Source organism: Blennius ocellaris, assembly GCF_963422515.1.
Source record: "Blennius ocellaris genome assembly, chromosome: 10".
Lineage (NCBI taxonomy): Eukaryota > Metazoa > Chordata > Actinopteri > Blenniiformes > Blenniidae > Blennius > Blennius ocellaris.
In genome coordinates this window covers 2,654,728-2,682,250 of record NC_137659.1, presented here as the reverse complement: position 1 = coordinate 2,682,250, position 27,523 = coordinate 2,654,728, and the positions used below count along the sequence as shown (strand labels likewise).

The 27,523-nt window shown below is 46.0% G+C and overlaps 1 protein-coding gene across 1 annotated transcript in view; it reads left to right on the top strand.

The window, feature by feature from the left end:
• The window catches only part of znf521 (zinc finger protein 521), a 74,615-nt gene that overhangs the window by 19,748 nt on the left and 27,344 nt on the right, over positions 1-27,523 (top strand). The window contains exon 3 of the mRNA XM_080503670.1: positions 25,612-25,743. Coding sequence (XP_080359796.1) covers positions 25,612-25,743 — 132 coding nt within the window. The remainder of the gene's footprint in view (positions 1-25,611; positions 25,744-27,523) is intronic.

Below are 27,523 nucleotides of genomic sequence, written 5' to 3'. Positions count from 1 at the left end.
TCTTGACTGTCGTTAGTTTGGTCGAAACGCACGACAAATTCAGACGTTGCTGATTGTGGCCTCATGCCAAGTGACGGCTCGTGTGTTTGAGGACAAAATGAATCTTTTGTCACAGTTCATCAGGCGACCATCACCAACACGAGTGTGTAATTATTAAATTCGACTGCGTATTCAAGCGGGGCTGGAAGCTGCACGCTGTGTCTGCTTCTTTGTAAGGAAAAGAAGGCTCTTTTCTCCTCAGACGTGAGCTCGAGATTGAACCTCGAAGCTCTCCAGATGATGCGATATTCTACCCCGGATGATTCAGTGATCCCCTCCGCGTCCCCAGACGCTTTATTTTTGGAATGGCACATCTTTAGCAAGAGCAGTCACAAGACTGAAAGACAAACAACTGAACTCTTGAAACACTGAGCCTGGATGAGGCTGTCAGTGTTTTTCTCTCTTGGAATCAAATGGAATTGAACAAAGGTTAGCTCTTTGGGGCTTTATGGTAATGTGATATACGATGCTGCCCTGGAATTTGCCAATGCATGTCTTAGCACTGTCTGACTCTAAGGAAAGAGTGAATGGTAATTACACTGACCTCTGCCCCTCCCTCTCCTATTCTGCCCTCTGGGTAAAAAGCCTGAGGAGGTAATAAACAATAGATAGATTTGTCTTGTTTGTATTTCAGCCGCTGTGCTCCTAATGACACGCCCGATCGCTGTCTGTTTTTAAAAGTGATGCAGGCCAAGATCTGCAGGTATTCATACTGCATCTTTAATTGTCTTTTGTGCAGGGACGTCTCAATCAGATGTAAATGAATGGAAGCTCAAGCCGACTGCCATTAAGAATTTAGCAGGCTGGCATTGAGTGGAAAATGCTGGGTGAATGATTAGAAGCTCCCAACATGTCAAACGTGGCAAAAACCAGCCACAGGCCTGTTGATGGAGACAGACTGACGCCCAGTGATGCCACCTGGAGGCCGTAAGTCTTAAAGGAGAACACCAGCACCCCCGGAGGGGATCAAAAGCACTGCAGTGTAGAAGGTGATGAGTCATGTGTACTCATTCTACTAGTTTTCTCTCCGCAATTTCTATTTTTAGTACTGTTTTTCAGTATTTCTGGGGAAAAAAAACAAACGGTTCCAGATTTGTTTAGCATTTCCAGTAACAAATCACACTGATAGGTGTTTTACGGCCCCGTCTCTTTGTGCTGCCGCATTCCGTTCCTTCTGTTTGTATACAAATCACACCCTGTGTATATCACACTCCATACACTTGAACACGGAGCGTTCCATTTAAAATGGTTGATTTCTGATAAAGCTCATTCTTTCGTCACAAAAAAATCTTTGAAAAATCCACAGTATGGGAACAGAATATTCCCTCCGCCGTCCACACCATTTAGCTCTTTCTGCATTTCCGCCGTGAAGACGTGAAGCATGAAACAGTAATCATACAGTAAAGGCATTTCCTCTAAATTATTTAACCATGTTGCCTTTTTATAGCGCTGAGGTTTACCTATGGCCCCCTTTACTAAAAGCTCAGTGTTCAGCTGCTGTTACCCTGAGTGGATCTCCACAGTGGATCGTATTGCCTGCAGCACACGATATTTCTCTCCATCATTCAAATGGTGTTATGAAGAGGAGGAAGAGGAAAGAGTGGGGGGGTGGGGGGTCGGGCGGCGGGGGCAGCTCAATGTCTGCCACGCTGGAAATGGCGGCGGCATTTGTTTGTTTGTCTACTTTTAGTTCCGTAACACCAATAAAAATACACTCAAAATGAAACCTCGGTGTAACGATGACCTTAAACGCAATGACACTCTTTCCCATAACATTGTCCCGTCCAATAGTCCAGAACTCCCCTAAGAGGCCATACAGCAAGTCTAGGAGGAACCAAATGAGAGAGAAATCGATTCCTTTCCTCTCTCCACTGTCTCTGGCCCGGCTGAATTACTGAAACAAGATGCTGCACTTAGAGGAGTCTTCGGAGAGGCTGAGGGAGGGGAAAGAGAGAAACACTTTTAAGGGACATGGGTGCCATTTAGACTCGGACCGTCTTCCCTCAGAAAGCCACTAAAAGCAGTGAATGATCCTCTTCCTGTCCCTGCTCGGGATGTCGGTTAGCCTCGGGTGGTCACGTGAAGGCAGGACTCAGGTTTGGGGGCAAAGCAAGATCATTAAAAAAAAAGAAAAAAGAATATTAATCCCCCCCCCCCCTCCCTTCAAAAAATAAAAATAATCATGGGGTGATCTCGTCTAAGAATCGCCTTCAAGCACACAATCGGATGTTGTTTCCTCGACTTCACATTGGGTGTTGTTTAACATCCACACCAGGTTTTATTGTCTGAACTATGAAGATGAAAATGAAGCCCGCTCGTTTGGTAGACAGAACGTGGTGCTTAAGGGACCCAATCCCTGTAAGTGCCATTAAGTGGAAATTGCCGTTCACATATTCCAGTGGTTTGATTAATTACACTCTCTCATGTGCTTTCATAAAGGCCCAATGAAATATGGGGAGCAAATTGCATTGTGTTCCTGTATCCTGTTATGTAAAAGCAGTTTAATTATTGACACATGTTTTGCCACCTGGCAGGGGGAAGAGGACGGTCGGACATGAATAGAAATCGTACAATAGATAACACAGAAGGGTAGAGCGGGCGCTTGGAACGCCATGTGTTTCCCGTATACCGTCGCCTCCTTTCCCACCTCGCCGGAGGTTCTCCGCGATCAGCTGGAAGCGCCGCCGTCGTAGCGACGGCACTTTGAAACGTGTCTGACTCGGCGAGACGGGGCCGCCATATCTAAAAAGGTCTCGTCTAATAAATATGTAGCTCCGATTCTTTTTTTTTTAGTTTGTGAAGACTTCACGGTCTCCCTGGGGAAGGAACAGATCACAGCTGGCTTTGTGAGACACTCTTAAGATGGCTGTGTTTGATCAGAGTGAAGGTTCAGGCGACTGAGGGGAGGAGCAGCCTGAAGGACAACAAGCACTAAACCCTTCAGAGGGCGATCAGAGAAGAAATCAGTGCCAAAACTCACCAAAAATCACACATATTTAAGAATTGAAATAAGAACATTGACGTTGTTATTTATATAGCAACTTTAAAAACACAGTGTTGAAGTAATCAAGTACAGGAAAAACACAAGGTGCAGTAGTAATCAAAGAATAAACGTAAAACAAGCTAACTACAAGTTAAGTAAGTTGCGATACTGAATCTAATTTATTGGGATCATAACTCAAGAGTTGAGTTTAAGTCTTCTTTTTCTGAAGACTTTTTATTCTTGAAGCCCAGTTTTGTGCGCGTGTGTGTGGTTTCATTACAAAAACACCCAACGGCGCCAACCCTTGGTTGTGCCACGCAAACGACACCTTTTTTTTCCAGCGTTTTCAAAATGTTGCCATGTAAACGCAAAACTTTTTTGAAACAGAAATGCAAACACAATACGTTTGTTGTGTAGACTGGACGGCAGAAAAGATTACAAGATCTAAGACTCGAGATGACACAGGAAAAAAAAAAACAAGTCAAATTGAACTTCTCTTCACAGACTCCACCAGCTTTTATCGGCTTCACCATTATCGCGACCGCTGGAAGTTTTGTTCGCTGGACGGGAGGTGAACCTACCTGTACTTTTCTGTGCGTTTTCTTTGTCCGTGGTCAGTTGTTCCGGGGCGGTGCCCTCTGCTGCCGCCGAGACCGAACAGCCCGGTCGTGTCCGGGCCGCGCTCACCCTTCTGCCGTCGCCAGTAGTGCTTAGGCTCCAGTCTATTCTGTATTCTACAGTGTATGTGGAGGTATTAGCTCATAAAACCCTCCTACTGTCATATGAACCCACTGCTGTCCCTGAGCGCTATATGAACAGCAGGGCTCTGATACTTAGTCCCAAGCTGTTCCTGTTTGCCCAAAACGATCAGGCCTGGCCCCGTGCTCTCTACCTGATCTAGTTGACTGGGCTGTGTAAGTTAGGTAGGCAGTCCCTGTCTCCACCGCCACCACCCCCACCACCACCACCACCACCACCTCCACCCCTCTCCTCCCCTCCCAATATGCACTTGGACCCGGGCTCAGGCTGCACCTTTTGTGTTCCGCGGGGATAGGGGGGCCAGATGGAGGAATTTGATTAACCAGCAGTGGAGGACCAAATGTTCAATTGGATACAGAACCAGTTGGAAGACGGGAGGGAGCGAGGGATGAGGCGGGGGTAGAGGGAGAAATCTAAAATGGCTGGTCATGTGCGCCGGCCAACACTTTCCAAAGGGGAGCCCAAACAGACACTGAGGTGTAGTAATGCAGAAGCCCTTTTCCAAGTACCAGCTGGGCCTTTTAGGAGACTCTATCCCCACAGCAGACACTCGGCAGCCTCCGAGCAGCTTGACTTTACCATATGTGGAACTTTTTTTTTTTTTTTTTTTATGCTCCACCTGGTTTCCCCGGGGGACCGCGTGCCGCTGGGATGCCGGAGGCAGGTGAATTGCTCTTAATGCAAGGCACTGAATCACTGGGCCAACAACATGAGGGGAAGTGCCCAGGGAGAGGAAATGGATCTGCAGAAAGACTGGCGCGGACCGGCGCGACCTTGGAGCGAGTGCCCGCTGTGGAGTAGGGGGGGTGGGGGTAAAAAAAAAAATGGCGCGTCGCCGTGCCCAAGTTCGCCACACACCTCCACGCCAGCAAAAATCAACGCTCCGTGTTTGTTATGCAACACTCCTGGCTAAATTAAGCTCCGTGAAAAGATTTTCAACTTGGATTTCGAGTTTCTCTTTCCGACCCCAGTTTCCACTTGATTCATTTTATGCCCGCTTCTTTTAATAATCCTGACATTTTCACACCGTACATAGTCCAGCTCATTAAATTAAATTGGAAAATGTATTTATAAAAGCTGAAGACACTAAACATATTGGTTTTTTTTTTCATATATAGATGGATAATGAACATTACTGGGTTCGTTTTAAAGCTCTAAAAAGTCCAACACAAAAGTCCTTATTGACTGGACAAGCGCTTCCAACGTAATCCCAATAATTCCATATATAGGATATATCTTTTTGCTTTTACTTTTTCATGGATATCAGCTCGTTTCTTGTGCAACTCGGTTCCTACTTTGTAATCTTTCATAAGAAGAATTGCCAAAATTTTTCGACAGTTGGCCCAAATTAAAGGTTTTAACTTGACTTAATTATATATTTAGCTGACAAGGAGGTCCAAACAAAGGAATTTGCTCCGAGTTTTATAGTTCAATATCAAAGGCTCGGTGGCAGGAAGAGATAAAAACCCCAAGAGGCTCATAGAGCGTCCTTCAGAGTCCATAATTACACATTACATTACATACTATATTGGAAAAATGGAAAATTACATTTTTCTAAGTCTTTCCTCTCCCAGTCTGCAACATACAGTCAATGTCTGACGTTCTCATATTGTACTATGTTTTAATTTTCTTACAAGAGCTAGGTTTTTTTCATATACAAAACACTTCAATTTATCTTTTTTATTTACTTAAAATCATTCAAGCCAATTAATACTGGCAGATTCACCCATTGTGTTCAATGTGCAGAATTTAAACCTACATACAGAGACTGCACATTATGATCTGTGATATTTTTTTTTCTCCAAGCTCAACAAAAGTCAAATATATGAAAGTCAGGAATTAATAATGGGATGTAGTTTTGAAAAGTTATCCGTCAACTGATTTCTTTCGTGCTGGTTGTGTGAATGGGCATTGAGGGTGTGTGTGTGTGTGTGTGTGTGTGTGTCACAGTGGTCTTTCCATTGCGTCTCCATCATCTTTGAGTTGTTACTCCGCAGCCTGACTTGCCCATAGTTTGTGGAGTCTGAGCTCTGTGGGTCGGAGGAGTGAGATTCGGGCCGAGGCGGTGGGGGAGTGGTCAACTCTGCTGCTTGCACCTGTCTTACCCGGTCTGTGGCACAAAGCCAGAGGTCAGGGGTTACCACGGGGGGCTGTCAAGGTCAAAGGTTTATCACTCTCCGAGGGGTCCCGGAGCCATCACTCAGGCCCTACAGTACAGCACGAGCTGCCCAGTCGAGCATTTTTTCTTTTCTTTTTTTTTTTTCTTTTCTCCTTCCCCTTCTCCCCCCCCCCCCCACTTTTTTCTAATCCTTCCAAATGGCTCGGGCAAAACTCCTGACAGCAGCGAGAGAAACAAACTGTGGGGTGTGGAGCTCTAAGCCATCAGCTGGAGATTTCACTTTGAAAAGATTCCCTTTTACTCGCTGCCCTTTCCACCAATCGGAGGGCTCGCCAGAGTCCAGGCACCCAGAGCAGCTGCCCTCTGACCCTGCCAGCGGTGGTTGGTTTATTTTGTTTGGGCATTTTACAGAGGATGGGGTTTGCTTTGACAGGTCAGGCAGCAGGACTTGGACGAGGTCTTTAACGAAGGCAGCCAGAGAGAGAGAGAGAGAGAGAGAGAGAGAGAGAGAGAGAGAGAGAGAAAGAGAGAGAAAGAGTTTCAGAGCTGGAGAAAAGGCACAAGCCTCCCCGAGCCGGTGTTTGCAGCTCCGCTGCTGCCGAATCGGTTGTCATATTCATTGAGACATGTGGAAAATGGCCCATTTCGGGGGGAAGAGAGGGGCCATTCATGCAAAGTCAATTCCATCAAGCAGACAGAAATTCCTCGATACCCCTGTTTATGCAGCTGTGCCCGCCGATCAAATTACCCCAGCCCCCCCTCCTTGTAGCACCCCCCCCCCCCCCCCCACCCACCCACCCACCCCTCTCCAACCTGGGTGTGCCAGCAGCCTCAGATGGGAGCGCGGATAGGTAAAGAGACTTAACCTCCAGTCCTGCCGGCGGTAATTGGGGCGACGTCGGGGGGGGGAGAGAGAAAAAAAAAAAAAAAAAAAACCTCCGCGGGTCAGCGCAGAGGCCTGTCATGCGAGGGGCACATAGGGGCAGGCAAAGGAGGCAGGTCCCCCGAGAGGGGGGGTACTAACCGTCATGCTGTAGCAGCGACTCTGACAGACCTCGGGGAACGGACCCGCCGCGTAGAGCCTGTCAGCTGTTCCAGCGATCGCCAGGGCCTCCGCCGGGACTGTATTACTGAAGGCTTTTCTTCTTCTCTGCCTTATATATTTTATTTTTTTTTTTTTTTTTTTTGTGGAGGTGTGTGTAACTGTGGGGGGGGGGGGGGGGGGGGGGGGGGGGGTAGAGTAGGGTTGTAAGTGTGCGTGGAAGAGAGGGGGTGTTGAGGGGTATAATTTAGAGCACAGAGGGAGCTTCGTCTCTCCATCTTATGATTTGGAGGTGAAGACAAGCGCCCTCGGGGCCCCCTGTCAGAGCTTTTGGGCGCGCTCAGTGCAGACTTCAATAAAAACACACAAAAAGAATTCCCCCACAAGGGCGCCCGCTGAATTGCTGACGCCAATGTAAAAGATTCAGGTCTTCTTTTTTTTCTTTTTCTTTTTTTTTTGGGTGAATCATTTAGTACGCGACCCTGAGCTCTCCACACAACATGACAATAACACGAACCCCCCCCCCCCCCCCCCAACCCCCGTCGTCCTCCTCATCGTGGTAAAAAAAAAAAAAGGAAACTCAAATCGAAGTCAGAGAACGAGGAATTATTTCTCCTCACACATGTAATTTCGCACATCGATCACCCCCCCACCCACCACCCCCCCCCCCCCCCCCTCCAGCTCTCGCTCCCCATTTCCTTCTCCTCCTCTCACTGTATTCCTGTCATGACAAATGTCAAACGCAGTCAGTTAGGAGAGTTTTTTCCCTCCTTTTGCCAAGTTGAATGTGCGCTGGGACAAGACTGCTGCAGAAGCATCACATCGGAGCATCAGCATCAGATATTTCTGTGAAAGTAACAGAAATGTTTGAAGGTGTTGTCACAAGCTCACAGGTTCCTGCTGTTTGCGCGCACCGGAGGGAAATGGCGCCTGCCCCCCTTTTGTCCCCCCCCCACCCCGCCCCTCGCCGTTGTTGTTTTTAAACTTATTTCTCTGTTTAGTTGTTATCACTTTCTTTGCGCGCGGTTAAGGATCTCAGCGTGGCTGTTTTCTGTGGGGTGTTTTTTTTTTTTTTTTTTTTTGACGGAGGGGGTCGGCGTTACAGTCGGAGTTAAAATTAGAGGAGTTGCTTCTCGGCGCGCGACTTGGAGACATGTCATCTTCTGGAAGCGGTGGGGAGTCTGTCAGTCACAGCCATGGTGTGTTTTAATCATCTCCGTCCCACTTGGTGAGGCGCTGACGGTTAGAGTGAGGGTTCCCTCCCCTGGACAATACCAGTATGCTCCAATCTCATCCACTCTGATGTCAGACGTAGCAACCAGTTAAGAAATATGAGACGTTTCTTCCTCAAGTTAATCCTGCAAATTCAACGGGGGAATCGAGCCATGTCTGGTGAATCTGAAGACGTATCGCGTAGCGCGTTTGAAGGGTTTTGTGATCTTTCAAGAGATGTGACAGCTGCAAGGAGATTGGCAACAAAATAGCAGGAGTTTGTCACTATAATAAGAGAATGAAGCTGATAGAATAATCAAAACCCACGACATCTTAGAAGCTTAATGAGCGGGGGCTCCCCCCAAGCGAGCAATAATAACAGTGTTTTGTAATTCTATAGCCACTTTAATAATACTCCCAGGAATTTTAATAGACATTTCTTTGTAAAGCAAAAGTAGGTTAGGCTGCAAATCACATTTTCCATAACGCGGCGGCGACAGCGAGAGCATGGGCGAGAGAGGGGAGAAAGGCGGAGTGACGCCGCGGATTCGCTTAACCCCCGCGCTGAATTGCCCGTTGCGCTGCACCCATCCCCGCGCCGCTCTCCTTTAACCCCGGCCTCCCTACCCCCCACCCCGTCTGAGCGCGCTCTCCCTGCGGTCCTCTCCGCCGATACGGCCTCTCGTTTCTGAGAGCGTCCTCCGACAGACTTAATGGACAAGTAGTCTCTCCACGAGGCCAGGAGAGCCCTCGCCAAAAACACCACTCCTGGCATGTCTGGAATAAGTAGAGTTTATCTCCCACCCACCTCCTTCCTCCCCTCTCCTCAGACCTGCGTGACGCTGCAGGAATCCAAACGGAGCCGATAATGGCAGCGGACACAAAGGAGAGGCTTCTTCTGAGGTCGTCTGTTGTTATTTAACCCTTTGAAAGTGCCGCGCTTCTGTAACGCAGCTCCATTCGACAGGAATTAGAGCTGCAGATTTATAAGTGGCTTCAGTTGGGTTTCTCAGTGGGCCTCACCACTCTAGTTTTTAGTTTTTTGCTGTGGGTTAAAACTGTTGTAGCGCTGCAAATCTACCGTGTCTGTGCGTTCATTGAGCCAGGTGTTAGCATTAGCATTAGCAGTGTCTTAGACTCGGTTTAAACGGCAACGTTATTTTTTTATTGTTTTCATTCCACGGAAACCGTAGAAACACTGAAAATAGTGTTGTTGTCATGTCAGGCCACGGGTGGGTGCTGTTGTTTGGATATTCATAGATACAAATACGGAGCCTGAGCATCTTCAGAAGTTGCGGTTGCACTCGTTTCCGTGGAGACGGAAGTCAGCGTTTTCGAAAAGTTCCACCTCAGTAGCTTTTTAAAAAAATTTGTGTTTTTAGTTGCTTTAAAAATGCAAAACTATGTAACATAAAACTGTAAAACTGAAAATGTAACAAAAGTTTTTTGTGTTTTAACTTGAAAGCCGAGATTTAATTCCACTAAATCTACTAAACTCCGACTGTCACTTCAGCCCTGAATTTATGCTTAAATCAATCGTTTGTCAGAAAAATCCTGACAAATGCATGAAAAAATGTGATTTGTTAGAACACAAAAATTATTTTCAGGTTTATTGAGTTACGTTTGATTTGTATTATGTTAATAATTAAAGACTTAAAGATTTCAGAAATGCTGGATCAAAACAACATAAGAACTGGAAGAACCAACCAGCAGCTATATTTCACTACACGTTTGATTAGTTAGTGCTCATTAGAAAAACCGCATGCAGTATCTTAGAGTGTTACTTAATGAAAGCACTTGAATTCTTTCGAGAATAGCAGCAGATGGGATTGTTGTTTAAAGGCTGAAAGGGGGGGATGGTTGGGTTGTTTGCACAATAATCTCTCAATCTAATAAAAGCTAGCAAAACGTGTGTACAATGGTGAATACCGAGGAGGATGTTGGTAGTTGTACTTAACTGTTCTTCCAAACGGTGCTTAATGCAATAAACACAAACTATTCCTCAATTTCAGGGATGAAGCGGCCAGTCTGCTAATGCTAACCACTGCCAGCCGCGCTTAACGCCACCAACCTGGAATAAAGAAAGGGAAAAATATCTGATTTATGATTTCAGGATTATTCTTCCCGATATATTCATTTACTTTAAGAAAGAAATGTTTCCGAAGTGCGAAAAACGCATTCAAGTTGTGAAACGCGAAGGCAAAACATGGAGAGTAATCTCCGTCGGCGGATAAGACAATGGACGTCGGGTCGAGTGATGAACGCCACCAAACTGAGACTTAAACTGAAGCACTTAGAGAAATATTCCTACAAGCCCCCAAGCAATTAGTCCAGCTGCCTGCCTTTGTCCACCTAGCCATTGTGTTCTTTGTGGAAACCCATTCTCTTCCACCTCCACTTACTCCATCCTCTGAGACGCCATTGGAAATCCGGGGCTCTGAGTTGAACCCACAGTTGGTTTAAGTGTAATGAAATGTATGTCATGTCTCGGGCTCTCTCCCTCTGGCTTCCCTTCACCCCTGGCCCCCTGAAAGCACTGCCTTTGACAGGGGGGCCTCTGTGGCTTCTGCTGCAGTGATCTTTAGCCCCCTGCAGGTCCCGTCGACTATTTAGAACGTCCCCGCGATTTGTGGATGGACTCAACCGTTCACGCGTTGAAGAAGAAGAAGAAGAAGGGGAAAAAAACTCAGATAGATGGAGCAGAAGTCTCGGACAGCTAAACCAGCCCTTTGGGGGTGGCAATGGGGGGGGGGGAAATCCTACCCCTGAAGTCTGGCTGCATTATCTATAAAAAAAATAAAGATAAATCTAACCTCTGCTCTGCTTGTATTAATGTTTTACAGTGTGTTTATTGTAAAACAGCAAATTGGCGGTGCTTATCGGGCACGTCGGGGGCCGAGCAACGTGCACATTTACTCTGCGGTTTACATTGTTTATCTGCCGTGTTTGTTCAGTCCTGCATTGTGCACATGCTATAAAAAACCATGGCAACCGAAGTCAGGTGCAGCCTGTGTTATAAAAAAAATAAAAAAATAAATAAATAAGAGGACCCAAGCTGAGCCATTTCAGATGATGCAAATTTAAATTCGAGCATATATTGACTCAGCTCGCGCTATCTGTTTATTTATCATATATTCAATCTTTATGTAGATGAGGAGGGAGCGCATCATGCATGGAGCACTCGTGTTGCATTTGTGTGTGTCTGTTTATGAGACTTTGTGCGTGATTACCTGAAGCTTTTGTGTGTGTGTGTGTGTGTGTGTGAGTGAGTGTGTGTGTGTATGAGTGTGTTTGTCCCCCTGTGGACGTGTGTCTGTGCATGGATATTGCAGCTTGAAGACAGAGTGTGCATGTCCACTATATTAGACGGGAGCGTTGGAGGGGGGTGCCGCAGCATGTGTGTGCTGCTGTCTGTTCGGAGCTCTCCGCGCCAGCAGGGTGCGCCATTCCAATTTACCCATCAGCCGCGGAGGCGGGGGGTAAAAGCGCGGGGCATCGCTGTCGGAGATTTCACATTCGAGGGACGAGATTACCAGTCGGGGGACCCCTGTGTGGAGGTGATGAGGGAGGGTGACTGCAGGGGCACAGTGTGTGTGTGGGGAGGGGCGGTGGAAGAGAAGAGGTGGGTGGGTGGGTGGGTGTGGGGGGGGACCACGACTGAACGCCCCCACCCTGGAATCTGCAGGCTTCTGCCAAGCTGCACATCTGTTTGACACCGGTCTGGACTTTCAGTCACTTCACATCTCTTCACGGAAAGATCTGCACAACACCGTGCAACGTGGAAGTGAGACAGGAGATTTAAGGGTAAACAATGACAGAAAAATTTATTTAAAGGGAGTTTAAGCTAATATGTAACAGAGGTTTTCTTTCTTTTTAGCAAATAATAGATTCAAGATGGATAGATATTCTTTTTTTTTTTTCCCACAATACGATCCGATTTGGGATATAGTTCATATTATGATGTGAGGAAGCAACAAGAGGCTAAAACTACTGCACTACAGTGTGTCGTATGTTAGTTAAACATCAACACACCAAGATGCAGAATGCAGCGTAGCATTACTGCTCACTGGAAACACATAGTATTAGGTGATTAAGTTCAGATCATCAGTTAGTGGGAGGAAGATGCTCTACAATCTGCATCTTACTCAGTCTCAAAAACAACAGCAGGAAAAAAAGTAGCTACAAAACAGCTGAGACTAACTGCCGACATGTCGGCAGCTCTTACGGCGAGAAACTAGCTTTTAGTTCACGATGTTAACGCTAACCAAAGCTATTCTGCTAATTAGCTAATGCTAATGTTGCTCGCAGTGCGACATCTTTCATTAGGCCATCATAAGGCCCGAGTTAGTTCAGGATTCATGAGGTTAAGAAAGGAAGGAGTAAACAGGAGGTTGGCTAATGCTAACAGTCACCTTAGTGACAGAAAGAGCAACATAACTTTTGTTTTTCCCCAAAACTATATTATCACAAGGCCTTATGGGCTTTTGTTACTAGTTTAACAATAGTAATTATTTAGTGGGAGGAAGACGCTCTATAATCTGGATGTTTGCTGAATTAACTTTCGTCACCAGGAGGTAGATGCTGCATAATCTCGACGGCTGCGTGTGTTGAAAGCTATCACGGCGCAAAAACATCTGAACTGCCAACGTGCTCTCAGAAAGGAATGCTAACTGCAGGCTAATGCTAGTCACTGCTGCTGTGGATGCAGGCTAATGCCGACGCGACTTCAACGCCTTTCCTGTGTCTACTAGCGGCATTTGTAGCTGTTCAGTTATGGCGATATCTTTAATTTGTCTTTGCGCTCAGCGCTCGCGCTTCCTGCAGCCCCGCTATGTAATCGCGGCGTTAGGAAAATCAGCTTGGTGACGGCGGGCCCACTCAGGCTGCGATTTGACAGTCAGCCAAGTCAGCCTGGGCCGCTCCTGAGACCCCGAAGTCTGCTGGGTGAGACGGGACATTCCTAACAGCAGAGCTCATTCTTTACACCATCTCTGCTGCCATTAGTTAATTATATGCAGGTGTTTTCCTTTCTCTGGGTTTTTTTTTTTTTTTTTTTTTTCCCTCCCTTACTCGTGTTGTTGTAGATCTAATAAAAATGTAACCATAAGTACATAAAGCCAGAAAGACGGCGGGGAAAAAAAAAAAAAAGCGAGAGGGAGACGGTGTGGAGGAAGTGGCTGAATGTGCTGTGTGAAGCAAATTATTGCCCCCATGTAGATTCATCAGTTCTCCCTGCTGGATTAAGGAAGGGCCTTTCTAATGAAGTTCGCCCCGTCAAAATGAAGGGACTAATTCTGATTTAGCTGAGGTAATGAACTTCCCCTCTCCTAGTGAGAGCAGCACCATGGGGTGAGGAAAGAGGGGTGGTTGTGCAAGAGGGGGAGAGGAGGAGGAGGAGGAGGAGGAGGAGGAGGATGGGGCAAAGGAGAGTGGCAAAAAGAGAGCGAGGGAAAGAAGGAGGGAGGCAGCGGGAAGACGAGACAGAGCGAGGACAGAGAAAGCAAGGTGGAGAATGAGGGAAAAAAATTATGCAAAACGGCTGTCTCGTATTTGCTGAGATGTATTAAATTTCCAGCGCGGCTGCCTGTGTTATATAAAATTATGTTAATGTCTCGCGGCCCGCTGCGATCGGCGGCTTGCTGGTCCTGAGCATGCGTGGCTGGCCGCTACACGGAGCGCGCTCAGTGGGACTCAGCTTTTCTATTAAGGAAAACCTCTAGACACCTGATGATGAATTCTCTCTCGCCAAATGTTCCCCCCCTTTTTGTGTGTGTGTGTGTGTGTAGAAAATATGAGCGCTTTTCTAAATGACTTTGGAGAGCCTGGCGTGGCGCTTGGCGGCCTGCGTGGAGCAAGGGGTGGTGGGGGAGGTGGGGGTACGGAGGGGTATGAGTGTAGGAGGGGTGGGGGTCCCTCTGCAGCAGGCTAAGGGAGTCAATTAAGGCGAGCACTGATAATTATAAGCCGGCAGAACGCGCGGGCTGGCTAATTGTACAGTGTTCCATGCCGCGAGCCCAGCCGAGGGGCCTCTCCTCCACGCTCCCCTTCCCCGCTCCTTTGTGCGGCCCACCAAACCCCACCGAGCCACATACCTCGGCCTGACAACACCCCTGCGAGGCGAGCAGAGAGAGTCGGGCATGTGCCCGTAATTAACTTCTCCCATTCAGACCGAAACCTGAAACAAGGTCGCATTTCAGGTTCTCGTATTGTGTTTGTTTTTGTGTTCTGTCCACCCCCCCCCCCCCCCCCCCCCCCCCCCCCCTCCGTCAATCTTCTTCCATTGAGCACTCTTAGAAAGTCAGGCCACAGTCACTTGACCTTTATTTCCTTCAAACAAGGATCAAGCCCAGCACTTTAGACTAGGCATGTCGAGAGTAAATTAGAGCATTTCAGCTGCGGAGTGGTGTTTGTGTGGCTGCAGGGGGTCCGGCGCTCCACGCAATCCATCTCAGCAAGCCTGCGCTGTTTCGTCCCCAGCGGACGCCCGTACCTGCCCGCAGCTGCGGCGCCTACATATCAGTCGTTAACAAGTATTCGCTTCTCTCGCCTTTGTTGTTTGTGGATTTCTCCTCCTCCTCTGCCTCGGTGACCTACGCTCTGCTCACTTGACGGCGTTTTCAGCCGGCGCGAGTTTGGGCTGGTGGGACGGCAGGTAAAGCTCCAGATTCGGCAGGCTTCCGTTTGAAACTTGCGCGGAAAATCTCAAAACGTAAGCGGCCCGTTGGGTGGCAGCGGCCCGGGCAAAACGCTACGCACGGCGCCGGAAGTGACCCGGCGTGTTGCCCAAGGACAGGTTGACAGGGATCAAACCGCCAACTCTGGGAGTGGAAGATGATCTGTGCTACCTTTTGGCCTTTAAAATGCCTCAGTCACATTATGTAAATAGTTCGAGTAAGCAGTGAATTACCATGTTGCTATTGTGAATTCAGTGACTAAGAGTTGTTAGAACGATTGAGTTCACCTGAAGTTTCGTTCGTCCTCGGAGAAGCCAAAGTCCTCATGAGACTAAACTGGGCCGACAAATGTGAGCAAAAGAAGTTTAAAGATTAACGCAGTCTGGACCGTCCCATGTCTCAGCGTCTCTCACTAAACAAATAAAACTCTGAACTAAAGAGAGATAACTGGGTCCGATATCGCTTCGATGTCAAATTTTCCTGCACTTTGTCAACTTCCAGCTTCTAATGTGAACACGGGCTGAGGTTACTTAAGCGTCGGCAACGTTTTCAGGTGAAAACAGAAAACTTTTCTTGGTCCACGGAGTCACTGAACACAAAAAACGTGTCTCCCTAAATGTCATCTACATCATTTCCAGTGTCTCCATGTAAACGGACACTGTTTTCAAAACGTTTCAGTGTGGACGTCAAACTTTTCTGAAACGAAAATGCAAAAAAATTATGCGTTTTCACTCAAAACACTGTCTGAAGATAAAAATACTGCTCATCCAGTAAACATCAGCTTAGTGAAACAGTAACAGTTGCGGCAATAGCTTCTCCCAATGCTCTCGGTGAAGTTCAGTAGGAAAAGGAAGAGAAAACCCTGAGGTTAAAAGATGGTTTGCTGTACTTACTTCACAAGACGACGTAACTTCTTATCTCCCTGAAAAGGTCTATAAATAAAAACAACATCAACAGATTCCTCAGAGTTAGAATAGGAACAATAAATGTCGGATTGAAAAGAATGAAAGAAAAAGAAGAAAAAAAATCAACCGGCAGAATTCGGTCCTAATTGTTTCCATGATGTTGTGGCACTGTTTGCCACGTTGTCATGACGCATCTAATGCGAGCCATGCGCCCAAAAGCACGAGATCCAGGAGGGCATTCGGGAAGACGGCGCTGCCTGCAGGAGGTGACAGAAGGACCGGTCCTGCCTGCATGGAAAAATCATTCCCCATAAGAAACATAATAAGAGTACCTCAAAACGTTTTTTTTTCCTGAAGAGTTACATAAGAATAACGTCTGCAGTGCACACCATTTCTCTTGGACATGCATCGTAAGCAGCTGCAGTTTTTACAAATCTAATCAGATTATTAGAAGAATTTTTCATTCAAAAAAAAAAATAGAAGATGCAGCATGCTCTTTCTCTTTGTGCAGTGAATGTTCTGCAAGACATCAGTAAAGCCCATGAACTGAAGTACGGTTCTGCAAAACTGTGCAAAATACAAGATGGATTATTGAGACAAAAGATGGAAAAATTTGTGTTTTCATGCATTTATCAGCGAAAATAAGAAACTGTCGTGGGACAATTTGTAATCTTCACCCTAAAATGTTATTTTCTACCGCAGATTTAGCAGAATAATTCAAACTAATCTCGGGTTCAAATATGTGAGGATGTTTTTGCAAGTTGCAGTTGAATAACAGGCATTAAATATTTGCTTCTCGACTGAAAATAAAAGAGTTTTTTTGGTTCCTGGCACGCAGCCGGGGCGGAAATGTCTCAAAAGCGGTGTCCTTATGTTTCTGTCCCTCGTGCTTTGTGAAATCCAAAAGGTGTTCTGGCCGGCTCAACCTTTTGTAACAGCCATCCAGGCGTCGCGCATGTTTATCTGGACGACAGAAAGCTGTCGGGTTTGCCGCTTCTACCTCTGGCCCGGCAGCCAGCGGAGCTGCGAAGCGGTTAATGTGGGCGCAGAGTGGCGGATCCTAGCGGGAGCCCGGCCCGCTCTGATTAGCACCTCCGACGAGCTGCCATGCATCAGAGCCGACGTTCTCGGGGAGTCGCGCTCCCCCACAATCCTTTGCTCTCGTCGTGCGAGGGCGTCGCCGCCACAGACGTGTCGCAGCCAACAGTCTCTCTCTCTCTCGCTCGCTCTCTCTCTCTCTCTCTCTCTCTCTCTCTCTCCCGTCTTCCTCCTCGTTACTTGGAAAAAGTAATTCCAGCTTTCAGCCTCTTCTAATACAAAAATAAATAGTAGAACATACTGAAACTCACGAGTTCGATCCTTAAAAAGTTCCATTGAAATGAAAAAGTAACTAGTGGAGAAAGTAACTCTTACATTCCTTATAACTTCCTTAAAAAGTATTGATTACCACAAGTTACTGCAATAACAACAACAAACAAGATATTTGAATGTTAGCTTAAGATGCATCAGTTAGTGGGAGGAAGATGCTCTATAATGTAGATTATGGCATTACATGGGGGGGAAGATGCTCTATAATGTGGATTATGGCATTACATGGGAGGAAGATGCTCTATAATGTGGATTATGGCATTACATGGGGTGAAGATGCTCTATAATGTGGATTATGGCATTACATGGGAGGAAGATGCTCTGTAATCTGAAACGGCAGCTTTGACATTAGTATGTTTTCATGTACAACAAAAACAACGTACACACGCATGTATTAATTCCATCATAGTCAACAGTGATTGGCGCGTTACATTGAGAAGCTTCGTCCCGCTGTCGCACTTTCTGATGTATTTCCGCAGATTCTCGCCAGACGAGAACCGTTTGAGGGAACGGAGGGTGAATTTTCTCCACGCCGGGATTAAATCTGATACTTCAATTTCGAACATTTTGCACTCGATTCACTCTGTCCTTCTCAAACCGTGGAGGCAGGAAATAGACATTAGTGAAGTTCCCCCCCCAGGCTCCGGTTCTCCAATCAGCTTTGGTCCGGGGGGAGTCCATCCCTCTGCGCTCCCACCTACCACCTTCCCACCCCCATCCGCCGCGTTCTCCTTAATGGGCCTCGCAGTACTTCTGAAATGAGTTTGTTCCTTATGAGCAGTGCTCCTACCTCAAGAGAGCACACCACACGGAGGTGGAGTCAATTTGTATTCACCCATAATTCCCTGGGCCTTAATCACTCTGATTTTCCCCCCATTATCTGTTAATGGATAGTTCCCGCCGAGAGAAGAGAGAAGTAAACCCACCTACTGTTTACAGGCCCGAAGCTTGTCTGCTCTGCCGCCATCCACAATCCCGCCGTGGGTTCTCTGTAACGGCAGCGAGTCCGCCGCAAAATAAAAAAAATAGAGAACCCCAAATCCTCCCGTTTTATTAACATATAACTCCGACGTGAGGCTGAGCGGTTTTGCGAGACGGATGGAGCAAAAGGGAAGCAGGAAGGTGGATTTGCCCATAAAGGAGGTTGTTCCAGACGGGTTATGTCTGCTGCTGTAATGGGAAGGTCTTGTCAGTTCAGACGCTGTCGCGTGGGGTCGAACCTGTGTGACGTGCGATGTTCACTCTCACCCAGTTAGGATTTGTAATGTGATCTGAACTTGTATGTTTTATCTGAAAGGAGGCCATGAACGTTGCAAAACAAGTATTTTCACAAGTTGAGTCAAGATCCTCGAGGCTATTATTGGGAGATTCGGTTCACGATGTGATTTTTGATCGTTTCATTGAATATTCCTCTTTAAATTCTATTCAAATGTGATTATCGTCACTTTATAAAGTAAAAAATACTTGCTAAAATCATCCTACAATGATATTTCAATGATAGTATTGATAGTATTACACACACCCACACACATGCATATATTTTTACAACAAAAGAGAGGGAAACACTGTCGTTCTTGAAGTAGATCCTCCTATACGGTTTCCAGAACATTGTTTTCATAGAAAAATCATCTAAAAAACAGAAAGAGCTCATTTGAATACTCCTGTTTGTGTAGGATGCCTCTCATACTTTTATTCTACGGCAACGTTTTCAAGTGAAAAACGCATGTGTGTGGTTTTATTGTTAAAAACAACCAACAGCACCCACTGGTGGTCCTCCATGAAAACTACAGCGTTATCCCCAGTCATGCCGTTACCGTGTAAAACGTGAACCTCTTCTGAAATGAAAATGCAAAAATTACACTGGATCACTTGAAATGTTGCGTAAGCGGAGTCTCAATTGATCGCAAACAGGAAGTACAATCTGTTCGCATGCTTTTTATAGGTTCTGAGTAAAAAAAAAAAAAACGCCCATTGTTGTGAACGACAGATCAATGATCAAATAAATAAGTTGTTATTTCCCTTTAACACTATTAAATCTGTATTACATCGTTCCATTTATGCCATGGATTTTCCACTGAAACATGAAGGTCTGAAGCGTTCTCTCACTTCCTGTTAGCTGGAGTCGGCTCCTAAATATTCCGGGTTTGTTCTCTGGCTTGTTTCCTCATTACTCTCGGCGAAGAAGAGCCTTGATTGATGCCCTTAATATCATCTACTCTGGCAACGCAGGCACCGCAGACCCTCCGAAGAGCGAGCTCCACAGATGCGTTCGCTGTCCCCAGAGAGGCGTGTAAATCTGAGTGTCAGATTTGTCTTGTCCAGAGCCCGAATGCTAAAAGTGGACCAGAGTTTCTTTAACTCAGCTCAGTAGAGTAGTTAAAAGCAAGCAAGGGGCAGCGGCGGCGGAGGGAGAATAAGCTGAGGGAGAGTTTTTAATTAAGCAATGCCCTGCGTTATACTTAATTACACGCCACAATCAGAAAGTTAGACTGCCTTTAGTTACTTTCACTCACTGTGAGCGCTGCATTTTTCCACTTTGAAGTTAAATAAGATTGCCATCACATCCATTTACACTGTAAAAACCTTTAGAATGTGTGTCGAAACTTCTGGCAAATGTATATTTTTTTAAATATGGAACAAAATATTCACTTGGTTTGTATCATATTTGCATTTCATTGTAAATTACCGTATTTTCCAGACTATAAAGCCGCGGTTTAAGTGAAAATGCATTGTTTTTGCGCTCAGAAGGGTTTCGTATTTACACAGCAATGCTTTCAAAATGATGTCAGTTTACATTGTAATGGCAGATACACTGAAAACGATGTAATTTTCCTGTAGGACCACTGGTGGGAGCTGTTAGTTGTTTTTGTCATGAACATGCACTTGCACATGCACTATAAACATTAACAATGGCGAGTAGACAGACATTTATATGTACAGATGAAGTAAAGTAGCAATGTTTCAGAAAATGTTATGTTATGTTTTCCCCTGTTTCCATTGAGAGAAAGCATTTTCAAAAAGTTCCACCTTGACAGCCGTTTTCAAAAATTCTTCAGGGGCTTTAAGGTCGTGCAAACAAACACCAAAACCACAACAAAAGTTTTCAGTTTTCACTTGAAAACTTTGTGTAAACTGGGCCTCAGTCAATTTTTTCCACTGCTCATTCAACAGATATTAAAAAGTGATGCGCTGGTATATGCCACCTGTGACCACTAGATGTCACAGTATGACCACAGAAAGCTGCTACCGTACCACAAAAAAAACTGTATTTGACTGGCAGAGCAAGAGAAAATTGAAGTAAAAATTGAAAAGAGAGTGCAAATTTAATAGCCTGAAATTGATAATCTGCAGAATCTTCAATGCGATGGTTTAAAAATTGGAAAATCTGAGTGAGACATCAGGTTTGGGCCTCGTTCATCCTGCAGTCTGAAGATACAGCAGTTTGTCAACTTTACACTGTTGGAAAATCTACCTGTGTACCACGTTTCTATTAAAAACTGGCACATCGGATATGATCCAGTCTGTATGATAGTATCAAAACGTATGCAGCTGTGTGGATGTTACATAATGAGAGTACTAAGACCTGTGAGCGCCCCAAACAACCTTCACATGAACTTCAGCCCGACGATAGTTTAAAAAAAAAAAAAACCCTGAAAAAGTAAACAGCACAGAGGAATAAAGACCATTTCCTTTTTTTTATTTTTTTTTTATTTTTAAAGCAATTTTCCTCCCCTCCCTCTCCCCTCTCCTGTCCTCCACACGGGAGAGATATTAGGCATTTGTGTTTTAAGGAGCTGTGAAATACATAAACCATGAGCCGCAGGAACGCCGGGCCCTGTGGATATGCAGATGGGCTTACTTTGCTGGTGTCAGGGATGCTTAGAGGGAGCAGACACAGGAGCAGTTCTCATCTGAAGGATTTTCTTGGGAGTGCAGAGGGACAGGGTGGTGGCAGCCGAGAACACTCGGGAGGTTGGGGAACCGGCGGCGGCGGGAGGAGGGAGGGAGATGAGGGGAGAGAGAGAGAGAGAGAGAGAGAGAGAGAGAGCTGACGTTCCCCCGTGGGCCTGTAACTATATCCAGAGTCTGCTCTCTGCAGAGGGGAGGGGGTGAGCAGGGCGCCGCTGATTGGGCGGCCCTGGAGAAGGACTTGGGGGTAGGAGGAGGAGGGAGGGGGGGTGGGGGGGGGGGGGGGGGGGGGGGGGGGAAGTGACCTCAGTCCGGCGAGGCAGCTACAGGGGCGAGCGAGCCCACTTCCTCCCCTGGCTCTCACTAAAGAAACAGGCTGCCAGCCTGATTCAACCCCCACCCCCCCACCCCCCCACCCACCCCTCGCCTGACGACTCAACCAGCCCCAAACAAGCTGCAGCTCGCAGGCTAACTAACACGGCTCCTTTTACTCCTCGCAGACTGTTCTGCTCTCCTCTGTTCTGTTCTCCGCCACGTCAGACAGAACCCCCCCCCACCCCCCGCCCCCCCACCCCCCCGTTCCAAAATCATACGCGATAAATCCCAACAAGATGCAGCATTTAAACCACCAGCAGCGCTAAACTGCCTGCTCTACAGGGGCGACACGCGCTAATATTGATATATATCTGTTTTTCTTTAGCATGCACGTGTAGATCACTTTTTCTTTCAGCGGAAAATATCGTACGATCAATACAAAGTGGCGACAGGCAAACATGACCTCTGTTTTGGGACAAATGCTCCTTTGAAAGACTTTTCCACCGGATTAGTTCCCCGAAAATGATCTAAACTCACGTTGTGAAAAGAATTAAACCCACTAAAAGCAATAAATACAACACATAAGTGGCTAATAGACTTTGAGTTCCTCCTTATAGACGCTGTAAATCCTCATTTTTCTCTCCTCTCTGTTTATCATCGCACCGTCACCTTCAATACAATCTGCCGCCAAATCAACCACAGTGAAGCCGATGGCGCCAATCAAATGCAACATTTAGACCAGCAAAAGTGCTAAACAAGCTGTTTTAAACAGGATTTTTAAAAAAAGCATAGATTACCAAACGATGCTGTTTCTGTAAACTATAAATAATACTGATACGCACACAAGCATGAAATATGAACATTTACTCTTTAAGATTAGCTTTGGTTTGTGATTTCTAATACAGGTGAGGCTTTGGTGTCTCACGACCTCCGACCTCTCCGTCTGATCTCCACCTGCAAACTTTATCCACCTTATCTATTTTGCTCTTCAGCAATAACTATTACTATATTTTGAGGATGGGGGGGGGGGGGGGGGGGGGGGGAATTAAAAAGCGTGTTGCTTTTGGATTGATTCGTGCAGCTGAGATGCGCCGTCACGCGCCGAAGAGGCGATTCCGAATCAAAACATCCGCCAACACAGACGCTAAGAGCCGCACTCGTGACGCCGCCGCAGCTGATCCTCCTCCGCTTCCCCTCACCCTCCTCTTCTCGCCGCCGTTTGTTGTCATTGCCAGGCGCCGATCGAGGCGTCATCTGTTTTTTTAAATAATTTTTTTTTTTTTTTTTAATGACGCGCCGGTCCAGCGACATTCAGCGTGTGGTGCTGCAAACAACCGCGACATTGGTCGGACGTCGTCGGGGTTTCATTGACACTAAATGTTTTGTTGTTTTTTTTTTTTTTTTTTTTTTTTTTTCTTGCCCTCGATGCACCTGCTCACAGACACAAGCACACGCAGGTCAGTCAGCCATGAGCGGCGTTATCTGCATAATGAAGCGGTGCCCGGGGTCTCCCAAGGGTGACGGCGTCGCGCGCCGGGGTCAAACCGGGAGGAGGGGGGGGGGGGGGCTCACATATGGCGGTGGAAAAAAAACGGGCCGATCCGCGAGAGCGCCGCAGCCGGGGCCCGACCTCGGCGCCGTCACGCCGATACGCAAAAAAAAACCCGACGCTGATCAAAGGGGACAGCGATCCTGCTGCACTGACCCCACCCCCCCCTCCCCCTCCACCCCCCCGCTGACGCCTCATCTGATGCCTGCAGCCACACTCAGATGCACATGTAGGCTGCAGAGTACCTCATCTGTCAAATGCATGAATTCAGAACACATCAGTTCTTTTTTCCCCTTTTTTTTTTGTATTAAACCGCTTTGATCGGCTTTAACCTGAGCCGCCGCGCAACGTCTGCTCTTTTTTTTTTTTTTTTATTTAACTCCAGCACACATCATTGCACAGACCACGTCCGCGTACGACTCAGAAAATATTCGTACATAAACGTGTCACTGGGAAAGAGCTCAAAGTGCTTCGTTCACTCCTGTTCAGCTCTGCAGGAGACCTTCCCCATACTCTTTCACCGGAGTTCAGTTGTCACTATTAGTTATTATCACTGCAGCAGCCGCCATGATATCTGCTTTCTGGCGGAAATGTTGTAAATCTCGCCAGCTTTAGTAGAAAAATGGAATCGTTTTGTTGTGTTTTGTGGAAAAAGTAGTGGGAAATGGGTGAGAAGTAAGGAGATGTGAACGTGTAAAGGATTTCTCAACGGTGAGCAGATAGTCAAAGCAGGGGTGTCAGGTGGATTTTTACCGCGTTTGCATGAAGAAAACGGCGAGAAAGATTCATTTTAAAGATTTAAATTAGATTTTAAACTTCTGCTGGGAAATGATTCCACTTCCAGTTGATACTTCTTATGTTATAAGAGTCTAAAATAGTCAGAGCCCTCATTAGAATACTTTTTTTTGCATGATTTTGTTCATTATTCTTAGTCGATCACATTTAATATCCAGTAGTTCTTGTGCATTATCTCAGTCAATCGGGAGCGAAAGTGTTTGCAGTCAACAATCCCGCTCAGGGGTGTCAAACACATTTTAGTTCAGAGGCCGAACCGGGAAAAACTGTGCCGTAATATCCTTTAAATGTAAATGTGAACGTTTTTCTTTGTTGTGGTGCAGAGTATGTGGCATGGAAATATCCGTATTTACACAAATAATTACTACAGAAAATGAGGACAATATCCACACAGACCAATTTTAATGAAACCTTCTTGAGTAAAATGGTGAAATATTAAAAAAAAGAATTATAGGTGTTGCAATTGTAGCCTTACTATTGTAGCCTTACTATTGTAGCATCCCGCAGGGAGCGTTGGAATGGAAGATGAGCTTGTTGTCTGTAAAGTCGCTTTATTATCAAACAGAACCAGGCTGCTCCTTCGTTCTCCACACACACACACACACACACACACTGCATACAGTCTCATTTGACCCGCCCCCTTCTCCACTCTCAGCCAATCACAGGCCAGCTCACTCAGAATAACACAAAAGAATCTGAGCCAACAAACGTCACTAAACCACATTATTGTAACAAGAAGACAACTGCAGAGGTGTTTTTGTATTTTCTATTTTTGTCATTTTCCCGATTAAGGAGATATATTGGCAGGAAGCCCCGCCCCTTTTTTCAACCAATCACTGACAGCCTTTATTTGAGTCCGGGCAGTGATCGTTTTTATGTTCAGACGGTGGGGGGGGGGGGGTTGTCAGCAGCAGCTGAAAGTAACTAAAAAGTTACCTGTAGGTCAAACTTAAGTAATCAGTAAAGTAACTAAGTTGCGATTAAAAAGAATAACTAGCAATCAGTAATCTGATTACTTTTTCTAGGTAACGGTGGCAGCACTGCTGCATGCTGGATGAGTCCCTCGAGGTCCTGCAGTGTGATGGAGCAGCCGTCTTCACCCCCCCGCCCCCCCCCACCATTTTTCTTTTTTTTTTTTTAATCGACGTTCCAGAGACTTTCCCCGAGTCAGCAGATCGCGGTTGCGTAGAGTCTACGGCGGTGACATTTATTGAAGCGATCCGGGCGGGCGGGCGGACGGACGGCGAGATAGACGTGTGGGGATTTCTAATGCCGGGCGAGATGAGGCCTAATCTGTCCGGTGGAGCGCGAAGCTCGCGGAGGAGGAGGAGGCTTGTTTTGGCAGCTTTGACAGTCAGTTTATGTAAACTTGGAAGAAGTGACGCGACTGGAGATTAAAAGACGTTAAAGTGAGACTGAGAGTGTTTTTTTTTCTTCTTCCTCTTCTTCTTCTTCTTCCGTCCTTGAAGTCGTCATGGCGTTTCAAGCGAGACTGTTTGTTTTGTTTGTGATCCGGTTTGATTCCACTGAGCAAAGCAGTCGTTTGTCCTTCATTTTACGCTTCAGTCACTGCTAATTCTGCCCAAGCTAAAAATAAATCCTGGTTGTAAGTTAATCATAAAAAAAAAAAATAAAAACAATAAGATGGAAGTTCGCCGTGCTCCCGGTGCAGCGACCTCGTCTGAGCGATTAGGACCCCGGCTGGTCATCCAATCTCTGCCTGATGGGAGCCGATCGCACGTTATATTATTTCCTCTCCGAGTCATGAAAATCACAGAGAGGAGCCGGCGCTGCAAATTTGCTGGAATTCAAATTTTATGTGAAGAGGAAGAGTGGAATGGGGAGAGCAGAGACATTTGTTTTCCACCCCACATCTTACCGTTTCCCTCTCTCTCCCTCTCTCTCTCTCTCTCTCTCCATCTCTCTCTCTCTCTCCCCGCAGAGGAAGGACTGAACCACGAGTGCAAGCTGTGCAGTCAGTCGTTCGACTCCCCGGCGAAGCTGCAGTGTCACCTGATCGAGCACAGCTTCGAGGGGATGGGCGGGACCTTCAAGTGTCCCGTCTGCTTCACAGGTAGGAGCCCCGTCGCCTGCAAACGCTCGCTTTGTTTTCCACAGGTGAACGAGGGAACCGTGACCCTTAACCTCCTTCTTATTTACCAAGGTGAACACAGAACGCTACGACCGTGACGTAAACTTAAGCCCACGTAAAAATCATCTACAGCTAAAAACATCCTCCATTTCCAGCTGCAGTTAGCCACTCTGAACACAATGAAATAAGGACATATTTCATTTCTATTTTTATTGGCGACCGCTTCCTGTTTCTGTCTTGTCTTGTTTGTTTTGAATAAACATGTGTCGTATTCAATTAATATGAATTTATACTATTTACCAGCAGTATAACTAATATTGGAGTTCCATGACTTTTTTAAAAAAGATTTTTAAGGGTGTAACGGATACAGTTGTTTTCTCAAGTAACTAGTTACTATGTCATTGTGGCAATTAGTAACTGTAACTGTTGGTAACTGTAATGAAGTCATACAGTCAAGACAGACTCAGTCAGACTCCTAAGTGGAACGCTGGACTTTTTTTTTTTATTCCCAAGTAACTAGTTTCTCTTTTTTTGCAGTAACTCGTAACTGTAATCAAGTCCTACTTTTCATTTTCAGTAACCGCATTACTTTTCAGGAATTATAATAAAGTACTAATTTATAGCATCTTAAACAACACTGATTAAAAGTCATCAGGAAAAGATGGAAAGAGGAAGGATCACAACTATGTCGTTGCTTTCTTTTGCAAGCAGTAACAAGTAATGTAATCCTACAACGTTTTCACGATGTAACTTGTAACTGTAACCATGTACTTTTTTAACGAGTTGAGGACTCGAAATGATTGAGACGATTGAACTTATTTTATCGGGTAACTACTTAATATTTATTTCTAGTAGCTACTTTTTAAAAGTACACGAATACAGTTACATCTTCACAAAAAGAGTTAAGTGGATAGTTACTTTTTCTTTGCAGTAACTTCTGTCAGACCAATCAAAAGAATGCGGGAGTACAATAATCCAGCTGTGAGCCGATTAGTACGACACACGAAGAGACATTAGTAATGGATTAAGTTACTTTTCATTTCCGGTTACTACACTGATTATTAAAGGGGGGAAAAGTAACTAGAATCTTTTACAAAGTAACAGTAACTTGAACAATAAAATGTGTCTGTGTGCGTGTGCGTGTGCGTGTGCGTGTGTGTGTGCGTGTGTGTGTGTGTGTGTGTGTGTGTGTGTGTGTGCGCGCTCTAAATGAGTGGAGAAAGGTCAAGCTGGCCGGCTGAAGCTGAGAGCTGTTTGCTGCATGTGGCTTTTTTATTTAGTCAAATTGCCTCCAAATCAAGGCCAGAGAGGAGTCAGGAGGTGGAGGGGGTGGAGGGAGCGGAGGGGTGGAGAGGGTGGGGAGGGAGGAGGGAGGGGGTGGGTGGGGGGGGGGGGGTGGCAGGAGGAGGAGACGTGCTAATTGTGGATGGCAGTGGTGCTGATAGCTGTAATGATCTCCTCTGTCTGTGTGCGTGGAGGTGGAAGGACCGGACTCCTCCTGAGAGGATAGCGCCCTCCTTCAGTGTCAACAGGGTTAACTATCTCTATAATGAAATCTGCAAAGTCGTTAACTTCAGCTCTTCACTCTTTCTCCCTCCTCAGCTCTTTACTCTTTTTACACTTCTTTTCAGGACCTCAGCTCATTTCCCCCCCACTTGTGCTTCCTGCTGGATAAGAACAAAAAAAAAAAAAAAAAAAAACACCCCCCATCCACAGAAATGAAAAGCTCATTTGTTTCTTTGTCACTTTTTTTTTTTTTTTT